The sequence below is a fragment of the Tursiops truncatus genome, chromosome 1, assembly GCF_011762595.2.
Source record: "Tursiops truncatus isolate mTurTru1 chromosome 1, mTurTru1.mat.Y, whole genome shotgun sequence".
NCBI classification, from domain to species: Eukaryota; Metazoa; Chordata; class Mammalia; order Artiodactyla; family Delphinidae; genus Tursiops; species Tursiops truncatus.
Window position 1 is genome coordinate 50,357,934 of NC_047034.1, and position 20,938 is coordinate 50,378,871.

The 20,938-nt window shown below is 36.7% G+C and overlaps 1 protein-coding gene across 10 annotated transcripts in view; it reads right to left on the reverse strand.

Moving 5' to 3' along the window:
- Positions 1-20,938, reverse strand: part of AXDND1 (axonemal dynein light chain domain containing 1) — a 65,746-nt gene that overhangs the window by 42,492 nt on the left and 2,316 nt on the right. For 5 of the 10 annotated variants that reach the window (XR_004526045.2, XM_019918546.3, XM_019918549.3 and 2 more), the window contains exons 4-11: positions 20,427-20,530; positions 17,686-17,806; positions 16,581-16,666; positions 14,413-14,469; positions 12,611-12,713; positions 11,234-11,355; positions 1,343-1,483; positions 542-646 (exon numbers count right to left, since the gene is read on the reverse strand). Coding sequence is in view for 9 of the 10 variants with exons in the window: in XM_019918546.3 (XP_019774105.1) it covers positions 542-646; positions 1,343-1,483; positions 11,234-11,355; positions 12,611-12,713; positions 14,413-14,469; positions 16,581-16,666; positions 17,686-17,806; positions 20,427-20,530 (839 nt within the window). In the remaining variant the exon portion in view is untranslated. The remainder of the gene's footprint in view (positions 1-541; positions 647-1,342; positions 1,484-11,233; positions 11,356-12,610; positions 12,714-14,412; positions 14,470-16,580; positions 16,667-17,685; positions 17,807-20,426; positions 20,531-20,938) is intronic. The other 5 variants (XM_073803819.1, XM_073803818.1, XM_073803808.1 and 2 more) reach the window with 4 other exon arrangements.

The following is a 20,938-nucleotide window of genomic DNA, read 5'->3' on the forward strand; positions in this document are numbered from 1 at the left end:
GATTGAGTAGTTGCATCAGAAACCATATCTCACCATCTGGCCCTTTACAGAAAAAGTCTGCTAACCCCTGAAATAGAATAAAAACATTAGGACCACAGCAGAGTCACTAAAATCTAAAAAAGAACTACACTCACACTACTAACTAGGAAAATGCAAACAAAAACCAGGTACCTTTCATATCTATCAGACTAATAAAAGATATGAGCAAAAGGGAAATCTCATACACTGATTAGAGGATATACTGGTACAACCACTTTGTGGAGTATCTGGTAACATCCAGCAAGACAAGGCTATGCATATCCTATGACCCGGTAATTCCACTTCTAGGTTTACCCCCCTGGAAAATTCGCACACAAGGAGACACAAGATGTGTATTACAACAGTGTGTGGAAGAGTTAATATATACAATGAACTTTAACATATATTAACTCCTTTAAGCACTGTTGTAATTCAAAAAACTTCAAATGCTTCTAAACATTTTTATTTCTTGAAATAAGGTGTGAAGCAAGTATGACATAATGGCTAACATTCGGTAACTCACCTGGCATTCTTTTCAGCGTCTAAAAGAGCTTGTGCCAAAGCTCTGTGGGCCTTCTCTGCTTCCTTTGTTAATTTCATATCATGTGCCTGAACCAAACACAGCTCCCTGAAATAAAGGAAGCAAATTTTGTATTCATAGTTGAAGATTTTGAAAACGTTTCTACCTAGGAAATCAGATTTATACTCAGGAATCTTCTCAGTTATCATGTGTACATCTCTTCCTAGTTTTTCTACCTTATAAACCAAATCAAGAAATCTAGTGTTCATTCAGGTGGACTCTTACCAGGTTTGGCAATGGAATCAGACTGGCTAGAAAAGGCAGAAAGAAGATGGGGAGGATTCTCTAGAATGGAGTGAAGGCAGATGCTGGCAGGCAAGGCCTTAAGGCTGCTCTGTCCTACCCTCTGACATGCCTATCCTATCCTCTTCATTCTTGTCACTAATCATCTGGCCACAAGGTTGGTTGATCACTAAATGTGATTGCTATTATATATAATGCTTATTCTCTTTGGGATTTGAACCTTAACATCCATAATCATGGTGCTGCTCTGTAAACCAAGCTAAGATAAGCATCTCTATTTTGGAAGGAAGAACAAGAGTCTTTTCCCTATCAAACATACAACAGACCGCTAGTTTTGTGTTAACCTGTGTAACCCATGTCTCTACAGTTATATCCAGGTCTTTCTGTTCTCTTGCAAAACACGAAAAGAGAATCAGAGAGTCCTCACCTTTAATCATTCTACTTTCCCTGAGTATTTTTTACTCTCTTTAGAGACAGGGCTTTGATAACCACAGTTTTTACCTGATCAGTTCCTCAATAACATTATTAAAATTGTACAGTTCTTCTAAAATGCGCTGGTCCATCACTCGCTGAGTTACCATGTCTTTGTAGAAGTCAGTCATATGCCAGGCAATTTGATCAAGCATTTGTACATACCGCTCTCTGTATGAGAAAGAAGGAAAACAAGACATCATACAGAAGAAAAGGAAAAACAAGCCAGAAAATATGTGAGAGAGAAAGTAATGTTAGGGAAAGAAATAGCGAACAGATACTCACAAAAGATATGTGGGGAGAAAAAGACAGAAAAAGAAAAGGATCTAGGCTGTGAATTCCTGCCATGCTCATGAATGAATGCGCATTCCAAGTGAATGAACTGTGGAGAATTTTAATCAGAGTCATAAATATTTGGAATATAATGTCTGAGATGTAAAACAAAATAAGGACTTTTTTTATTTCTTCTTCTAAATTATAAACTCTATCAGGATAAAAACTATGTCTTACGTATTTACAAATTTACAACATCTAACGGAGTGCCTTGAATATAGTGGAATTTTTCTAAATAGTTTTTTTTGTAAATAGTTGAATTCATGAATAAAACCACTTTCTCAAACTGACTCAAATGTAAAAAGACACCAACTGTTTAAAAATAAACAAAGACAAAGAAGTCTTTAAGTGCTAAGAAGTAATTTCTCTTGCTTCTGAATAAAACCAAACAAAATATTTGGAAATGATCACAGATGATAAATTATAAATACTATAACTAAGCAGTCTTCATTTATTTTAAAAGTGATCTAGGTATTGTATTCTAAGCCTGAGACCCTAGAATTTTAATATCTTTGAGTTGAAATAATCATTTAGCTTGATCTCTCACCCACTGACAGAAAGAATTATCCAGCCCTTGCTTAAACACTTAAAGTGACAGGGAGTTTATCAGCTCAATGTGCAGCTCATACATTGGGACGTATCAATTTTTAAAACACCTTCTTTAAGACCCTCCCTCATGGCAATATAGAGACAAAATATTCTGAAGGGCCCTCCCATTACAACACAACTATATCCATGATAAAGCATACTTCTTGAAGCATTACTGGGCTCACAGAAAGAAATAGAAGTCTCTAGGGATGAAAAAACAACAACAAACTAAATATGGTAAGCTAACAATGGAGTGTGAAGTGGTAACCAGTATTCACTAGGAAAACCCAAGGTCAGAGGTGGCCCAGTAAAAATACCAACATTGGGTCCCAGAGGCTAAGTCTTGGGCTTTCTTCAAAGTGGGCAACCTGGGAGTAGGGCTATTGGATGGAGCCAGGATTCCAGAAAAGAAAAAATACAAATCATCTCTTCAGGAAGCATCCATGATTTATACCCTGAGGATTTCATGATTAAGATTAGCCAAATATTAGTCACACAAGCAAAGACTGGAAAATACTCATGTAAATAAACCATCATGAATGAGACGCAGAAGAAACAACACACAGTAGATTTAGATACCAATGGTCTTCATATATTAGAATTATCAGATTTAGAATACAATACTATGTATGAAATGTCTAAGAAATAAAAGATGGAATTTAAACATGAATAAGCAACAAAAAACTTATCAAATATGATGAGACAGATATGGACACAAAACAACAGAACTCTCAGGGGAAAAATGTAATTATCAAACTGTAAAACTCAATAGATGAGTTACAGCAGAATAGATGTAGCTAAAGAGAGTATTAATGTCCTGGAAAAAATACCCAGAATGCAGCACAGAGACAAGGAGGTGGAAATTATGAAATAGAGATAAAGAGACGAAGAGCATAGAATGAGAAGATCTAATATAAGTCTAATCAGAGTTCCAGAAAGAGAAAACAGAGAGAATAGAGAACAGACATTCATCAAAGAGATCATCACTGGTACTTCTCCAAAACTTATGAAGGACATTAATTTATACATAGGATTGTGGTACAGATATAGGTGCAAGAAATAAAAAAAGAAATCCAGAGGAACCAAATACACTCTCCTTCCTAAAATAACAATGACAACAACAAAAAAAGACACAGTATGTGAAACAATTTTTGAGACACTGGGTATCAAGCAATGAAAGAAAGTGATTCCTGAGACACCAGAAATAAATAAGGTAAGCACTATGATTGCTCCAACTTGCTGGCCTGAGAGAGTTTTCAGGCCATGCAATAAGGAGATGGAACCCATGAGGACCCCACTGGACTCCCTAATTTAAGGAGACAGAGCTAAGAGTCTAGAAAGATGAAAGTGGCTAGAGTTCAGAGGACAAGCTACCAGGGAGAAAAGAGCTGCACAGAGAGCTCTGGAGGTCTACAGAGGGTCCCCCTCAAGTATTCAGCTAAGTAATGATCAGGGCATAAATGTGAAGAAACTTTCTGAGACCAGGGAAAGAACCATCTGAAAGGATCAAAGGTAAGAGTGCCTGGCACTCACACATGGCTCAAAATCATGCCTGTTCCACCTAGCCAAACTGGAAAAATTCATGATTCATGGGGCAGTGGATAGAATACAAAGAAAAGTCTAGTCTCAGTATTCAGGAATAATTAGCCCTAAATTGAGCACTGTTCTGGTCCTGCCCAAAGGTCCCAAAAGGTCAAACTGTTTTCAAGTAACAGTTGTGCCCCAGAATAAAGCTCAAGAATATTTTTAAGAGTACAAAAGTACATAGTATCCAATAAGGTAAAATTCACAATGTCTGCCTTTCAATCAAAATTACCAAGCATGCAAAGAAGTAGGAAAACACAACCATGAAGTAAAAAATCAATCAATCAAAACTGACCCAGAAATGGCATAAGTGTTAGAATTAACAGATAAGGACATTAAAAGTTATCATAACTATATTCCATATGTTCAAAAAGTTAAGGAGCATAACTGATTCACTTTATTATAAAGCAGAAACTAACACACCATTGTAAAGCAATTATACTCTAATAAAGATGTAAAAAAAAAAAAAAGTTAAGGAGACATGGATAGTATTTTTTAAAAGACCCTAACTGAGCTTCTAGAAATGAAAACTACAGTGTCTCAGATGAAAATACCACTGGATGGGATTAAAAGCAGATTAGATACTGCAGAAGAAAAGATTAGTGAAATTGAAGATACAGCAATAGAAGCTATCCAAAATGAACAGTAAAAGAGAAAAAAATAAAGATTTCAAAACATCAGTGACCTGTGGGATAATTTCATTATTCGTGGCCTAATATATGTGTAAATAGACTCCCCTGAAGAGGGGAAGGGCAGAAAAAATACTTGAAGAAAAATGAGCCAAAAAATTTCCATATTTGATGAAAAATATAAATTCACAGATCCAAAAATCTCAATGAATACCAAGCATAAGAAACATGAAGAAAACTACACCAAAACACATCAGAGTCAAATTGTTCCAAAGCATATCATTGTTCCAAAGCAATGATATTCTGGCATTAAATGCCCAGAATTTAATGAATTCCACAAAATAATGGTCAGGAAATTTTTCATCAGATTAAAATTCAAGTGAGAGTAAAGAAACCAGCCTGGAAAGACCACATAACATATTACCTCAACTGTATGATGTTCTAGAAAAGAGAAAAAGGATAGAGACAGTAGAAAGACCAGTGGTTACTGAGGGTTCAGGGTGAGGGGGGATGGGAAGGGAGGGGGGATAAATAGGTGATGCACAAGGGTTTTTAGGACCATGAAACTATTCTGTAAGATACTGTAATGTTGTGATACCGACTGATACCATATTTTGAAATCAACATGGACAAATTAGTGTGCTTTCCATGTGTAGTATATTTCACTAAGAAAACTTGAAAGAACTGGGGATGTTTAGCTTAACAGAATGCATAAGAGGAAGACAAAATGCCTGTTTTCAAATATTTAAAGAGCTATAAGATGAAAGGAAGAATGGACTTCTTTTGAGGATTTTTAGAGTACAAAATTAGGATTAGCAGGTAGAAGTTATAGGAGGGTAGATAACACTTATATAAAAGAGGTGTTTAAATTTTTTCTTATGTGAAATTTGATACACAAAATAATATCGGCAATGTAAATGAGGAATCACAATGATGAGATGACTACTAAGGAACACTTCGTAATTTTGATTAAGATATAATTTACATGCCATAAAATTCACCCTTTAAAAGTGTATGATAATGTGTTTAGTATATTCACAAAGTTGTGAAACCCTCAACCTATCTAATTCTGGAGTATTTTCATCATCCTCAAACACCTCTTAACGGTACCCGTTAGCAGTCACTCTCCATTCTTCTTTCTCTCATTTCCTGGCAACTACTAATCTACTTTCTGTCTAGATTTGCCTCTTCCGGACATTTCATATAAACTGAATCATACAGTATGTGATCTTTTGTGACTAGCTTCTTTCACTTAGCATAATGTTTTCAAGGTTCATCCATGGTAAATCATGTATCAGTACTTCATTCCTTTCTATGGTTGAAAAATATGCATTTGTCAAAACCCATAGAACTGTATAACAAAAGAATAAACCTTAATGTAAACTATGAACTTCAGTCAATAATATTGATATATTGTTTCATTACTTATAACAAATATACTACATTAACACAAGATGTTAATAATGAGAGAAACTGTATACAGAGGACAGAGGGGTATAGGGACACTCTCTGTATTATCTGTTCAGTTCTTCTGTACATCTAAAACTATGTTTTTTTATAAATTTATTTTATTTATTTATTTATTTTTGGCTGCGTTGGGTCTTCATTGCTGCACGTGGGCTTTCTCTAGTTGCGGCGAGCGGGGGCTACTCTTGGTTGCGGTGCATGGGCTCCTCATTATGGTGGCATCTCTTGTTGAGGAGCACGGGCTCTAGGTGTGCAGGCTTCAGTAGTTGTGGTGCATGGGCTTAGCCGCTCCATGGCATGTGGGATATTCCCGGACCAGGGCTCAAACCCGTGTTCCCTGCATTGGCAGGTGGATTCTTAACCACTGCACCACCAGGGAAGTCCTAAAACTATTTTTTTTTAAACTTTTTATTTTTTAAAAGAAAGTAAGGTGAACACATTTTTTAAAAAATGAATAGGTAAGTAACAAGCTGGGTGAAAATATTAAGTATAGTCAATCCTTGAACACTGCAGGGGTTGGGGTGCCCACTCCACTGCAGTTAAAAATCTGTGGACAGTCATCCCTTGGTATCTGTGGGGATTGGTTCCAGGATCCACTGTGGACACCAAAATCCAATGATGCTCAAGTCCCATAGTCAGCCCTCTGTATCTAAGGTTTCAAATCCACAGATTTAACCAACCATGGATCATGTAGTACTGTATTTATTAGAAAAAAAAAAAAATCCACGCTTAAGTAGGCCCATGCAGTTTAAACTCACATTGTTCAAGGGTCAAATGTATGTATGTTTTAAAATACATTAAAATATATGTAAATATAAAATAAAATTATATATATAACAAAAGACTAGTTTCTGAGATGTATAAAGAACTCCTAAAGCTCAATAATAAAAAGACAAACAACCTGATTTAAAACTAGGCAAAAGATTTGAACAGACATTTCACGAAAAGAATATATGGTCAAGAAGCTCATGAAAAAGTGTTCAACATCAAAAGTTGGCAGGGAGGGACTTCTCTGATGGTCCAGTGGTAAAGAATCCGCCTTGCAATGCAGGGGAGGTGGGTTCGATCCCTGGTCAGGGAACTAAGATGCCATATGCCATGGGGCAACTAAGCCTGTGTGCCACAACTACTGAGCTTGCGTGCCTCAACTAGAGAGCCTGCATGCCACAAATTACAGAGTCCATGCGTTCTGGGACAAGCACCACAACTAAAGAGCCCACCCGCCCTGGAGCCTGCACACCACAACTAAAGAAGAGAAGAAAAAAAAACCCGCATGTCACAACTAGAGAGAAGCCCACGCATCACAGCAAAGAGCCCACGTGCTGCAACAAAAGATCCACATGCCTCAACAAAAAGATCCCACGTGCTGCAACTAAGACCTGACACAGCCAAAAATAAATAAATCTTAAAAGAAAAAAAAAAAGAGTTGGCAGGGAAATGTAGGTTAAAAGCATAATAACATACTATTATACATCCACCATAATGTCCAAAATTAAAAAGAACTACATAACTAAATGTTGGCAAAAATATGGAGCAACCAGAACTCTCACACACTGTTAGCAGGAGTATATAATGGTATATACTGTATATAATGGTACAAACACTTTAGGGAAAAGTATGATTATCCTCCTGCATGCCATGAGGCATGGCCAATAAATAAATAAATAGATAAACTTAAACTTACTTTATCATGTTTTGTACAACATGGGGAATATAGCCAATATTTTTGAATAAGTGTAAATGGAAAGTAATCTTTAAAATTTGTGTAAAAATAAACAAGCTTTGAAAAAAATTAAAAAAAACAAACTTATGAACTAGCAATCCCATTTCTACATATTTACCCAAGAAATGAAAGCACATGTTCACAGAAAGATTCTTACAAGAATGTTCACAGTAGCTTTATTCATAATAGCCCCAAACTGGAAACAGTGCCCATCAATAGGAAAACAGATAAACTGCGTTTTGTTCCATTCATACAATGGAATACCACTCAGCAATAAAAAAGAACAAATTGCCCATACATGCACAATGTGGATGAATTTCAAAAACATGCTATGTGAAAGAAGCCTTACATAAAAGAGTATATACTGTATGATCCCATTTGTATGAAGTTCCTAAATAGGCAAAACTAATCTAAGATTCAAAGAAGTCAGAACTTCTGGAGAAGGAGGGGTGGGCATTTCCAGGGAAAAAGCATTAAGGAACTTTGTGAGGTGGCCGTTATACCCTATATCTTGATAAGCGTTTGGGTTATTTAAGTGTATGTATCTGTCAAAAGTCAACAAATGCAGACAAGATTTGTTCATTTTATTATATGTAAATTTTACTTAAAAAGGAAAAAAAGGCAAATAAATAATGCACTCTGATTAATGACAGACATGCTGAAGTATCTGAGGGAAATACACTGATGTCTGCATTTTACTTTGAAGTACATGAAGTTGGTGGATAAACAGAAGCATGGCTAGATGGATAGACAAGCAATAAAGTGAGAACAGTATAATGTTAACGGCAGAATCTAGATATATGTGTGCTTACAGTAAAATTCTTTCAAATTTTATATGGGTATTTGGAAATTCCCTTAATAAAATATTGGAAAAAATGAAAATAACAATAACTGAAAAATGTCAGATGCCTGCATCCAAAGATATTTATAGTGTCAACCAAAAATAATTACTGCAGTAGCCCTATTTCTGTGTAATCTGAGTCTTATTCAGCTTATAACCAATCTGTCATTCTTCCCTCTATAAAAAATGGTTATTATGAACCTCTGTTTCATATGAAACCCTCCTTCTACAGTAACAGGCCTAAGAGACAGTCGCATGAAAAGCAGAGACACACACAAGCTGATCAGAAAGACACAGAGCAGGGACTTCCCTAGTGGTGCAGTGGATAAGAATCTGCCTGCCAATGCAGGGGACATGTGTTCAATCCCTGGTCCGGGAAGATCCCACATGCCATGGAGCAACTAAGCCCATGTGCCACAACTACTGAGCCTGCGCTCTAGAGCATGAGAGTCACAACTACTGAAGCCTGCGTGCCTAGAGCCCGTGCTCTGCAACAAGAGAAGCCACTGCAATGAAAAGTCTGTGCACCACAACAAAGAGTAGCCCCTGCTCTCCTCAACTAGAGAAAGCCTGGGCACAGCAACAAAGACCCAATGCAGCCAGAAAAAAAAAAAAAGACAGAGCAGAAAACTATAGTGACAAGCAAATGGGGCTGATATAGAGTATTTCCAGGGCATGCATGGCGTTACCATTTATTGGGGACAGCTACTGGATCCTCACAACAATCCTGTGAAACAGGGAGGACTTTAGAAGATACCAGGCTCAGGACAACAGAAGTCTTCCTCATTGAAGGTAGGCCCTAGACCTTCAAAGAGCTCCTAACACAACAAAATGCCGGACAATAGATCATTCTGGACCTACTGAATGTTTCACCATTTCACAAACACATCATGAATGTTTGCAGCAACCACCCTGAAACCTCATTGCTTATCCCCACGTACTGTGTATTCTTAAACTCCAACTCTACCCCATTCTAAAACCTTACCTTTGAAACCCTATTCTGATCCTAACTCTGGCACTTTAGAGTTAGTATTTTTGTCTCCCTAGTGTCTGGCTCAATTTTTCTTAAAGAAATTTGGCTTTGACTTGCCTGCCTATCTCTTTCTGTCTAGACTTCCTGGAATAGGGCCCCACCCTATTTTGGCCCCTAGAAGCTAACTCCTGAAATCAGCTGGAAGAGTCCCACTCACACCAATTCCTCATTAAAGGAAGGTTTGGATACAGTTAGTTATCTACTTCCTCTGCAATGATTCCTCATCTATCTCTCCTGGCTTTGTTCTTAGAGTGACAACTGAGCCTTTAGTTGCCCCTATCCTCATTCTAATTGGGCATTCTGAAGCTCTTGATGGTGTTCCAACAACTTACCCCTTAGTATCTATTCTTGACCAGTCTCCTATTAATGGCTTTGCTCCTAGTTTCTCAGCACTGTCAGATAGGCAGACTCTGTTTCCACAAATCAGATAGTGGCTAATAGGGCAAGTTCATATTATTAATTCCCATTCAGGAGAAACAGATATTCAGAGAAATCTAATAATTTGCCTATGGTTTCATGGCAAGGAAGCTACAGATGTGTAATTTGAACCCAGTATTCTAATTCTACTATTCCTTTCTGCTTTTGGAAAGTGCCATAGTCATAAGGAAAAGAATTATAGTAATAATAGTTATCATCATCATCTATAATAATTATCGTATTGAGCGCCTACTTCTGTGCTTGCATTATTCTATGAAGCATCTTAATGCCTGACACAGAGTAGAAACTCAGTAAATATCATTTAAGAATGGAAAATTTTCACATAGTGGGACTTCCCTGGTGGCACAGTGGTTAAGAATCCACCTGTCAATGCAGGGGACGTGGGTTCGACCCCTGGTCCAGGAAGATGTCACATGCCACCGAGCAGCTAAGCCCGTGTGCCACAACTACTGAGCCTGCACTCTAGAGCCCACGAGCCACAACTACTGAGCCCACGTGCCACAACTACTGAAGCCTGTGTGCCTAGAGCCTGTGCTCCACAACAAGGGAAGCCACCGCAGTGAGAAGCCCACACACCACAATGACGAGTAGGCCCCGCTCACCACAACTAGAGAAAAAGCCCGTGCATAGCAATGAAGACCCGATGCAGCCAAAAATTAACTAAGTAATTAAATTAATTTTTTTTAAAAAAGAAAAATTTTTACATAGTTATTGTCTTCATTTACAAATAAGCAAACTAAGGGGTAGACTTTTACCAAGGTCACACACCTAGATGATGATTTAAAATCAGACTGGTCTGTCTCCAGAATCTATACTGTTTCTACTTTTCCATGTAGCACTTCACTCCCAATCATAAAAGAATATGGTGCCAAACATCCCAACAGAAATCACCTTAAGGAAGTTCTCAACTAATATATTTTTACTATAGAAAATATAATAGAAATGCACTTAGGTCCCTTATTATCAATAGAGAAATTACTTTTGTGATTTTCTTTTTTTTTTTTTTTTTGCAGTATGCGGGCCTCTCACTGTTGTGGCCTCTCCCTTTGCGGAGCACAGGCTCCGGACGCGCAGGCTCAGTGGCCATGGCTCACGGGCCCAGCCGCTCTGCGGCATGTGGGATCCTCCCGGACTGGGACACGAACCCGTGTCCCCTGCATTGGCAGGCGGACTCTCAACCACTGCGCCACCAGGGAAGCCCTGTGATTTTCTTAAAAGCAGATATAAATATAATTCTAATATAAAATTCAGGAGGAAACTGGGGTACTCCAATAACAGCTCTAACCTGATTTTGGATAGTAGTTCTCCTCTATCTGCACAGTCCACACTGACTTGTCGAATAAGTTCATGAAATACTATATTATAAATGGTCTGTTCCTTCTTCAAGATATGAAATAGTTTGTGCATCTGGCAAAAGATAAGTAAGATAATCAGTATTTATTACAGTCTTGCCAGTAAAAAACATCTTAGGAGGTAAGCACTCAATGTGAATAAGTTTTAGAAACACCTTGATTAATTTGTTCACTTACATGTTCCTTTATAAACATATATAAAAAATGATATATTAAAAAAAAATCTATGTCTAATCATACACCTTTTTATATGATGCACTGAGAAAGTCACAATATCACCACTATGTTATACCTGCCAAAAATACAAAACCTGAATTGAATAAGTACACATCAGACAAACCAAAATTAAGGAACATTCTATAGATATTGAGGTCAAGAAAAACAAAGAACGGTTTCAGATTATAGCTGTCTAAAGGAACATGACCACTAAAAGCACTGTGTGATCCTAGGATCCCAAAATGGAGGGGAAAATAGCTATAAAAGCCATTACAGGGACAATTAATAAAATTTGAACCTTGAATATGAACTATATTAGATAATACTATCATATCAATGTTAAATTTCCTGATTTTGATAACTATATTATGGATATATGAGATTGTCCTTATTTATAGGAAACATACCCTAAAATGTTTGGTGATAAAGAGGCATGATGTTGCCAGCTTACTCTAAAATGGTTCAGAAAAAAACCATACACATAGAGATACACAGAGAGGGAAAGAGAATGACAAAGCCAATAGGGCACAGTGTAAACAATTACCAAACCTGGGTAAAGGTTACAGGAGTGCCTTATATTGACCTTGTCTATAAGTTTCAAATTCTATAAAAATAAAAACTTATAAAACAAAAGAGAAATAGCCCCATAAAGAAAAACATCTGTATCTATGTAAGACTGAAAGAGCTCTTTCATTAGGTGCAAAATAAAAATTATAAGTGATAAGAAAGCATGGTTTAATTGGCAATGTTTTTAGTGGTACATAAAATAATAAGGGTCTTATAATCAGTGGTGCCTTATATTCAATTAAATACAATAATAATGACTAAAAATTAATTATACAATGTTTACCACATGCCAAGCACTGTCCTAAGCAATCTACATTCATTATGTCATTTAATCTCTACAACAACCCTATGAGGTAAATAATATTATTATCTGTAATTTACAGATGAGGAAATCAAGGTACAAATACATTAAATGACCTGCCCAAGGTCGTCAGCTAATAAACGGCAGGGTCAGGAGTCCAATCCAGGCATTCTACCTCCAGAGTGCATGCTCTTAACCACTGGTTTACATTGATCTTTGTAATTACCTTGGTTGGCCCTGTATATGCCTGATTTTCCACACCAGCCCTCTCTAGCATAGCATCCATCACATCATTCAGCTGGACCACTTCTACTCTTTTATTAGGTTTCCTAAAAGATTAAGATGGCAGACATATATAATTAATGTTACAATAGGTCATGCTCAGATGGCAAAAGGAACATAATATGTATAAAGAAAATGTACATACTATGGAATATTAATGGTATTTTAAAGCGTTATACCTATATGTACAATACTAATCTAGTGGGATATCAATAATACAGTAAAACAAAATACAAAACAAAACAAAAACCAACAAAAATGCAAATAGTATGATCCTCTTTTTCATAAAAGAAAATAATGTTCCACCTCCCAAAAAAACTCTATACCCCTATTGTGTAAGATTGTAAGAACACAGAAAAATGTGGAGTAATAAACACCAAGCTGCTAAGATCCGCTAGTTCACAATATAAAAGAAAAGGGACAAGGGATAGATAAGAAAAGAAGCCTAAAAAAAAAAAAAAAAAAGAAAAAAAAAGAAAAGAAGCTTATAGCAAAATGGAGAAACACTAATGGTTATATTTAGAATATAAAAGTATTTAAAATATGATCCAGCAATCCCACTTGAAATCAGGATCTTGAAGAGAGGGACTTCCCCGGATATCCAGGGGTTAAGAATCCATGCTTCCACTGCAGGGGGCACGGATTTGATCCCTGCAGGGGACTATGATACTGCATGCCGCATGGTGTGGCCAAAAGAAAAAAAAAAAAAAAAAGGATCTTGAAGAGACATTAACACTCCCAAGTTCACTGAAGCACTATTCACAACAGCCAAGATGTGGAAACAACCCTTGATCCATTGATGAATGGATAAAGGAAATGTGGTGTGTGTGTATACATATATATATATGTATACACACACACACATACATACATACATACATACTGGAATATTGTTCAGCCTTAAAAAAAGAAGGAAATTCTGCAATATGCAACAACATGAATGTCCCTAGAGGACATTATGCTAAGTGAAATAAGCCAGTCACAGAAAAACAAATACTGTGTGATTCCACTTACATGGGGTATCTAAAATAGTCAAACTCATAGAATCAGAAAGTGGAATGGTGGTTTGCAGGGGCTGAGGGGAGAAGGAAATGGAAAGCTGCTCATCAATGGGCATAATATTTCAGTTATGCAAGGTTCTACAGTTCTGCTGTACAATACTGTGCCTATAATTACAATATTGTATTGCACACTTAAAATTTTATTAAGAGGATAGATCTCATGTTAAGTATTCTTACCACAATAAAATAAAATTTAAAAACAAACCCCAAAAAAACCATTTAAAATGGTAAAAAAAAAAGTGTTTTTAGCACTTTGATATTATTATAAATATGTAAAAAAACAATATGCAGGGCTTCCCTGGTGGCGCAGTGGTTGAGAGTCCACCTGCCGATGCAGGGGATGTGGGTTTGTGCCCCCGTCCAGGAGGATCCCACATGCTGCGGAGCAGCTGGGCCCGTGAGCCATGGTCACTGGGCCTGCGCGTCCGGAGCCTGTGCTCCACAACGGGAGAGGCCACAACAGTGAGAGGCCCGCGTACCACAAAAAAAAAAAAAAAAAAAAAAAAATCAATATGCAGTTGGACAAATGAAAACACTGATCAAATGATAGAATTGTAGGCAATTATTGTCTTGGCTTTCTGCAGTAATTTTAATATTTTTGTGTAATAAAGTACCAATAAAAAGAAGAATATGTGTATATAGTTATTCCTTCTTAGAAACACTCTCAAAAATAAACAATACTTACATGGATGGGAAGAGCAATAGTCTATTTTCACTATCTGTGAGGAGAGTAGTATATTTGCTGCAATAAATAAGACAGGTAAATATTATTGTAAGAAAACTGTCTGGCCTATTTATCACATAACAAGACATGAAAAACTTAAGACCTCACAGAATTGAGAAGCTTGGAGACAATCAGAAAGGTCCATCGTTTTACACACAAGAGGATACTTAAATAGCCTTAGACATCTACAGACACAGATATAATGATACTTATCACATTTTAAAAAATTTTAAGTAAAAGAGCTTTAATCACATTCCTCAGTGTATCACAATACAAAAATTTCTTTGATTCATTAAGAAAAATGACATTTTAAAGGTGGAGGAATGTTTTAAGACCACTGAAGTCAACAAAGTTAAGTGACTAAACAGGTTATAAAATTAATAAGCAGAGCTGAAACTAGAAGCCAAGCTTCCTGATGCCCAGCATATTTATCTGTCCTCTGGAAGTACTTGCTTATACCTAAATGGGTATCACAATGAGAATCTCATGGTAATTCTTCAAATTCATTATTATTTATATATCTTTTTTCTTCCCCTAGTTAAAAAACACTTCCTTTGGTTCTGCCCCCTACTGGAACACAGTTGGTTAATAAGGTCCACTTTCAGAATTTAGATTAGTGAAAAATATTCAGGGAATATAAAGACTCAAAAACGTTTCAAAAATGAGTATGTGAGAGGGACTAGAAGCAATGATACCCCAGGAGCAATGAGTACATCTAGCACCCAGATCTTGGTTTCTAAGAATGCTTCTACACTAAAAGGCAAACAGTACTCCGTGGAGAAGTGACTCATAGCTCACTCCAAAGCTGGAGCTGGGAAATACAAGATGAACCTGAAAATCTTATTGAGCCAGAAAATAAGAGAACATTCAAAGAATGATGGGGACATGCCTAAAGAACACAAGAGCCAGCTCAAAGGATCTGGCATTAGCAAAATCAGGAAAAATTTGAACATCAATGATAGCAAAGAATTATAACTCACTGAAAAAAACAGAAATCTATGAGTCTATATTGTAAAATGGCAACTAATATATACAAGAATGATGGAGCTAAAAAAGTCATCAAAAAGATCTATAAATAGTGGGTTACAAGGAAATACACACTAAAGTATTTGGTGGCAAAGGGTCATGAGGGACTCCAACTTACTCTTGAATAGTTTAAGTGTGTGTGTGTGTGTGTGTGTGTATTAAAGCAAATAAGGCAAAATGTAAACACTCAGTGAGTCAGGATAGAGGGTATACAGGAGTTCCCTGTCCCATTTTTGTAACTTTTTTATAATTTTGAAATTATATAAGAATTAAAAGTTACCCAAAAAATGAGTTCCGTTTAGTTCCCTTTGGCAAAATATTGTTCTGAAACCCACCATCATAAGGAAATGCCATTTAACATACGTATTGGATAAGGTAAAAAGAGTGACAGCTTCTGAGTATTTTACTATAAAACCTAATCCAAAGTTCTAGTTTTTTAAACTATGAAACATTCAAGTGTTGTTTCAGAAAATAAAAGCAAGATCCCATTTTCAATTCCATTAGCAGAAATCAAAGAAAACTTGAAATGACTAGTCTGAAGTCTGGAGCTAAGCCCTAGAGTGTGCATTATAGATTCCAACTTAGAGGGCTACTTTCCTTTGTCATTGCTCAAAACCATTCCCAAAGAGGCACAGCAAGCGTTCAGAACAAAGATCTATTTTTTTTTTAATTCAAAATTAAACAGTAGGAAAAGACAGAGAACGATTTAATCTAAACTAAAATCTCAAACTCTCTTTTTAAATTGAAATATAACTGATCTACAATATTATGTTAGTTTTAGGTATACAGCAAAATGATTCAGTTATATATTTTTTCAGATTTTTTTCCATTATAGGTTATTACAAGATATTCAATATCTTGTAATAGCACAGTTCCCTGTGCTATACAGTAAATTCTTGTTGCTTCAAACTCTTTTAAGTAAGACTTTTTTCATTAGTTTTTGATACCTTTCTTAAATTGTATTAGGATGGTAAGCCAGATGTTTACTCACTTCAGTGTAGATATTGCTTGGGAACATGAGTGAACTGCTCAGGTTCCTCTATGTCTGGGAAGTAGGAAACAGTTCAACTTGTCAGATATTCAGTATATACCACAGTACTCACTCATCATAACACTCCAAACCTGAAACTCCTGTATTTGACACAATATGAAATTCTTCAGGAATCAAAGTATCTGTTAGTTTCTTTGGCTTAAAAAGAAAGAAAGAACAACAAGAATGAAAACAAGCAGATGAAAAAAATTGAGTTTCACAAATCCTAATTTCTATACCAAAGGGATACTATTTATTAAGAGATTTTGATCAGAGAAATAACAATATTAGTAATATGGGTCATGGCAAGGAGTCATAAACTTTTAGCAGAGCACAAATTAAAAAATTAGCCAAGGGGTTTCCCTTGTGGCTCAGTGGTTAAGAATCCGCCTGCCAATGCAGGGGACGTGGGTTCGACCCCTGGTCCAGGAAGATGTCACATGCCACCGAGCAGCTAAGCCCGTGCGCCACAACTACTGAGCCTGTGCTCTAGAGCCCACAAGCCACAAATATTGAGCCCATGTGCCATGAAGACTGAAGCCCGCGCACCTAGAGTCCGTGCTCCACAACAAGAGAAGCTACCGCAATAAGAAGCCCATGCACCACAACAAAGAGTGGCCCCCGCTCACTGCAACTAGAGAAAGCCCACGCACAGCAACGAAGACCCAACGCAGCCAAAAATAAATGTTAAAAATAAATAAAATTAAAAATTAGCCATGAATTAAAGAACAATCTTGGTTTTAGTATTAATTACACAAAAATCTATTGACTTTAAAATTCAATAGGAATGTAAAATTTACCTTAGCAACAAGCCAAAAATAAGAATTCTACAATTCTTTTTTCTGCCTTTTTTAAAATTGAAGTACAGTTGATTTACAATGTTGTGTTACTTTCAAGAATTCTACAACTTTAAACTGTTGGTTTCTTTTAAAAAAAATCTAGTCTCCTACACTGTATTATCCAGATTAAAGTAAATAACTGTAGTTTGGAAAATGGCTTAAAATAAGATATGTTTGATCATCTCCCACTAAATGCCCTTTTCTAGAAATAATTAGAAAGTGCTATGAAAACATAAACAATGCAGGTTGTTATAGTATGACATGGCTTTATATTTGGGGGAAATTTTTTTTTTAAGTAGAGAGAGGGAGAGGAAATTATTTGTCAAATACTTTATTTACCTTATGAGGCACAAGGACACCATCACGTGACTGTAATGAACGGTCCATTTGTGGGGGACAAATTGTGCTCTCCCTAGTCTCTCCTTTAACATATTTAACATCGTACAGAAAAGAAATATCCCTAAAAGATAAGAAAAATATATTTACAAAATAAATTTTGTCTGGCTACTGGATAAGAGTGGGTAAAGTCCACACACATCCTTCTAGTGGATACAAAGGGACACAAAGCTGGTCTCCTTACCTCATACTTTACTAAGAAGGCTGAGGCATTAGGGTTTTCCCCCCCGCACTCTTCCTCTTCTCCAGGTCAAATTTCTCATTCGCCTTTCCTTCAGCCTCATGTTAAGATATATTCTCTTCCCCAGGATTATTTCCTCCACTTAAGTCCTTCATTTCATCTTTGCCCACATCCTTGGGGACCTCATTCCATCAATCCTAATTTCTGTGTATTTCCTTCTCTCTTGGAACATTCCCCCTGGTCTATAACTCAAGTCTTCTCCCCTTCTAAAAATCTTCCCTTGACCATACATTGTTGTCAAGTTACCTTGATCTATCTATCTCTCACTTTCTGCTAAACATCAGACTTCTTAAAATTTCCCTGCAGTTGGGAAATCATTCTCCAGAAAGCTGAGGATGACTTTCTACAGCTAAGTCATCAGTTCTCATCTTCCACTATTTTCCTGGAATATTTTCCAGGGTTGATCACCTCTCTTCTTAAAAACACTCTCCTCTCCTCTGTCCTCTGTATGACTGGACTCTCCTGGTTCTCTCATCCTACCTACCCCTTCTTGAACATCTCTGTGACCTCCTGCCTACCAAATGGAAATGCTCCACAACGTCCTGTCCTCATCCTTCTGTGCTCTCCCTATACTTTCTCCCTTGGCAATGCTATCAAATCTCACCTTATCATATTTGTTACCTCTAGATATGACTGAATAATTCTCCTTCATTCTCACTTTTCACCCTTCTATATTCACTAATTCTGTCAGTTAGCAGCACCACTCTACTCATCAAAAATCTCAGCATCCATAATTGATTCCATCCCATCCTTTGTCCTCAATATCTGTCACTAACACTTATTAATTTTACAGTCACCCTCCTCTTGTCTCTTGCCAATGCCAAATCAAGGTAACTTTTGCCATGTAAGGTACCTTTTGCCATGTAAGGTACGTATCCACAGGTTCCAAGGACTGCAGTGAGGACATTTCAGGGAGGTCATTATCCTGTCTATCACACTACAGATCTTCACATTTTAAAAAGTTCCAACTCAGATGTCATTTGACATTAAAACTTTAATGTCAGTTTATTGCTGCATTCAGATATAGCTAATTGTTTTTTCAAAGTACTTCAAACATCTCATAACTACTAATTATTATATAGTAATAATTATAGCCATGGTCTGATGGCATAAAATAAAGTACCAATACTTATGACACCAAAGCCCCAGGACACAGGAATGAAGAGCCTAAATTTCTACCACTTTTTCTAGCACTGAGACATAGCTGAGTAATAACACCTTATATTTACATAGCAGTGTATAGTTTTACAAGTGCTCTTGCATTCATTATCTCATTTGTGCTTTCTATATCCCTGGAAGGTACACAAAATGGAGCAAGTCTATTATTCCCTTTTTACAAGTGAGAAAATGGAACTCAGAAAGACTAAATAACCTACCCAAGTATTAGTAACTGTAAACTTACTATTAAGTGATATTTCAGTAAGGAGCATGGAGGGAGTAAATTTTTTTTTGGAGGGAGTAAATTGATAAATTAACCATACACAGAAAATTAGCAGATTACAATCTTCACAGGGAAAATGTTGTAATTTTGGATATTTTTAGGAATGATATAAAAACAACAAATATAATTTGCTGATTTGATCTAAAACAGTGTAAAGGTTAAGGGTTCGCTTTGAGGAAAAGCAGGGATTAAGCACTTGTTTTTCAAGGTTTTGCAGGTCATGAAGCTATGTTACCTAGTTCTTCTCAGATGTGCAAATAAAAGAGGCCCTAAAGGTCTTCTGCCTGATATTTTCCCTTCTACTAGGGTACAACAAAGAATAGGAGAGTAAGGGGACAAGTACATGAAGGCATGCAAAAGCAAATTTAAAACAAGTGAAAAGTCAACAGAGCCAGCACGTATTGCCATCCTCTTGATAATCATCATACACAAAAAGGTAGACCCATGTCCTCTTCTGATTGTATTCTGGTTCATTAAAGATACTTCAAGCGGGCTTCCCTGGTGGCACAGTGGTTAAGAATCTGCTTGCCAAAGCAGAGGACACCAGTTCAAGCCCTGGTCTGGGAAGATCCCACATGCCACGGAGCAACTAAGCCTGTGCGCCACAAGTACTGAGCCTGCGCTCTAGAGCCCACAAGCCACAACTACTGAGCCCGTGTGCCACAGCTACTGAAGCCCGTGCGCCTAGAGCCCACAACAAGAGAAGCCACCACAATGAGAAGCCTACGTACCGCAACGAAGAGTAGCCCCCGCTCGCCACAACTAGAGAAAGCCCGCGCACAGCAACAGAGATCCAATGCAGCCAAAAATAAATAAATGTATTTTTCTAAAAAAAGATACTTCAAGCTTTGAAATCTTGATTCTATGATTTTATTCTCTGATTTAAAATCGATGATTCTATGATTTTACAATTTTTTCAATTCTGCTCCTCCCAAGGAAATCATACAAAATGAGATAATGATTCTATTCATCTGCATCTACCCAACTATCTTCCTTCTTTACCTTCCAGCTCCCGTTAGGGAAACGGGATGGTCAATCAGATATTTGAACTTATTTCTTCGAATAGGGTTATGCCAAACGTGGTCAACAGGGCGTGGAAGAGTACCCTGGGAAAAAGAAAAACATGAATACACAGCAGAGGGCGCTCTAGTCAAGTGAAATCTATTCTTAATCATTTTTGAGTATTTACATTAAAGGCATTTGAATATTCTATGGAAAAAGAGAGAGCAGAATTCTTATTTAATACCAAGGAGAAAGACTGAAACTAGGACAATTCAATAGTGAAAGAAAAATATCAAGACTAAGAGTAGTAATGATCATTTAGGTAAATCACATAAAAACAGGTTAATGGAAATACTCAAGTATTTCCTTGAAAATATGCAAAAGAGTTTAGTTTTCAATCTAGGAAATTAATTTTAAAATATTCTTAAGACAATCTGGATTACATAACATATGCTAAATGAATACTTAATGAACCGGATACCAAAAGATAAATGTTCCCAAGTACTTTATAT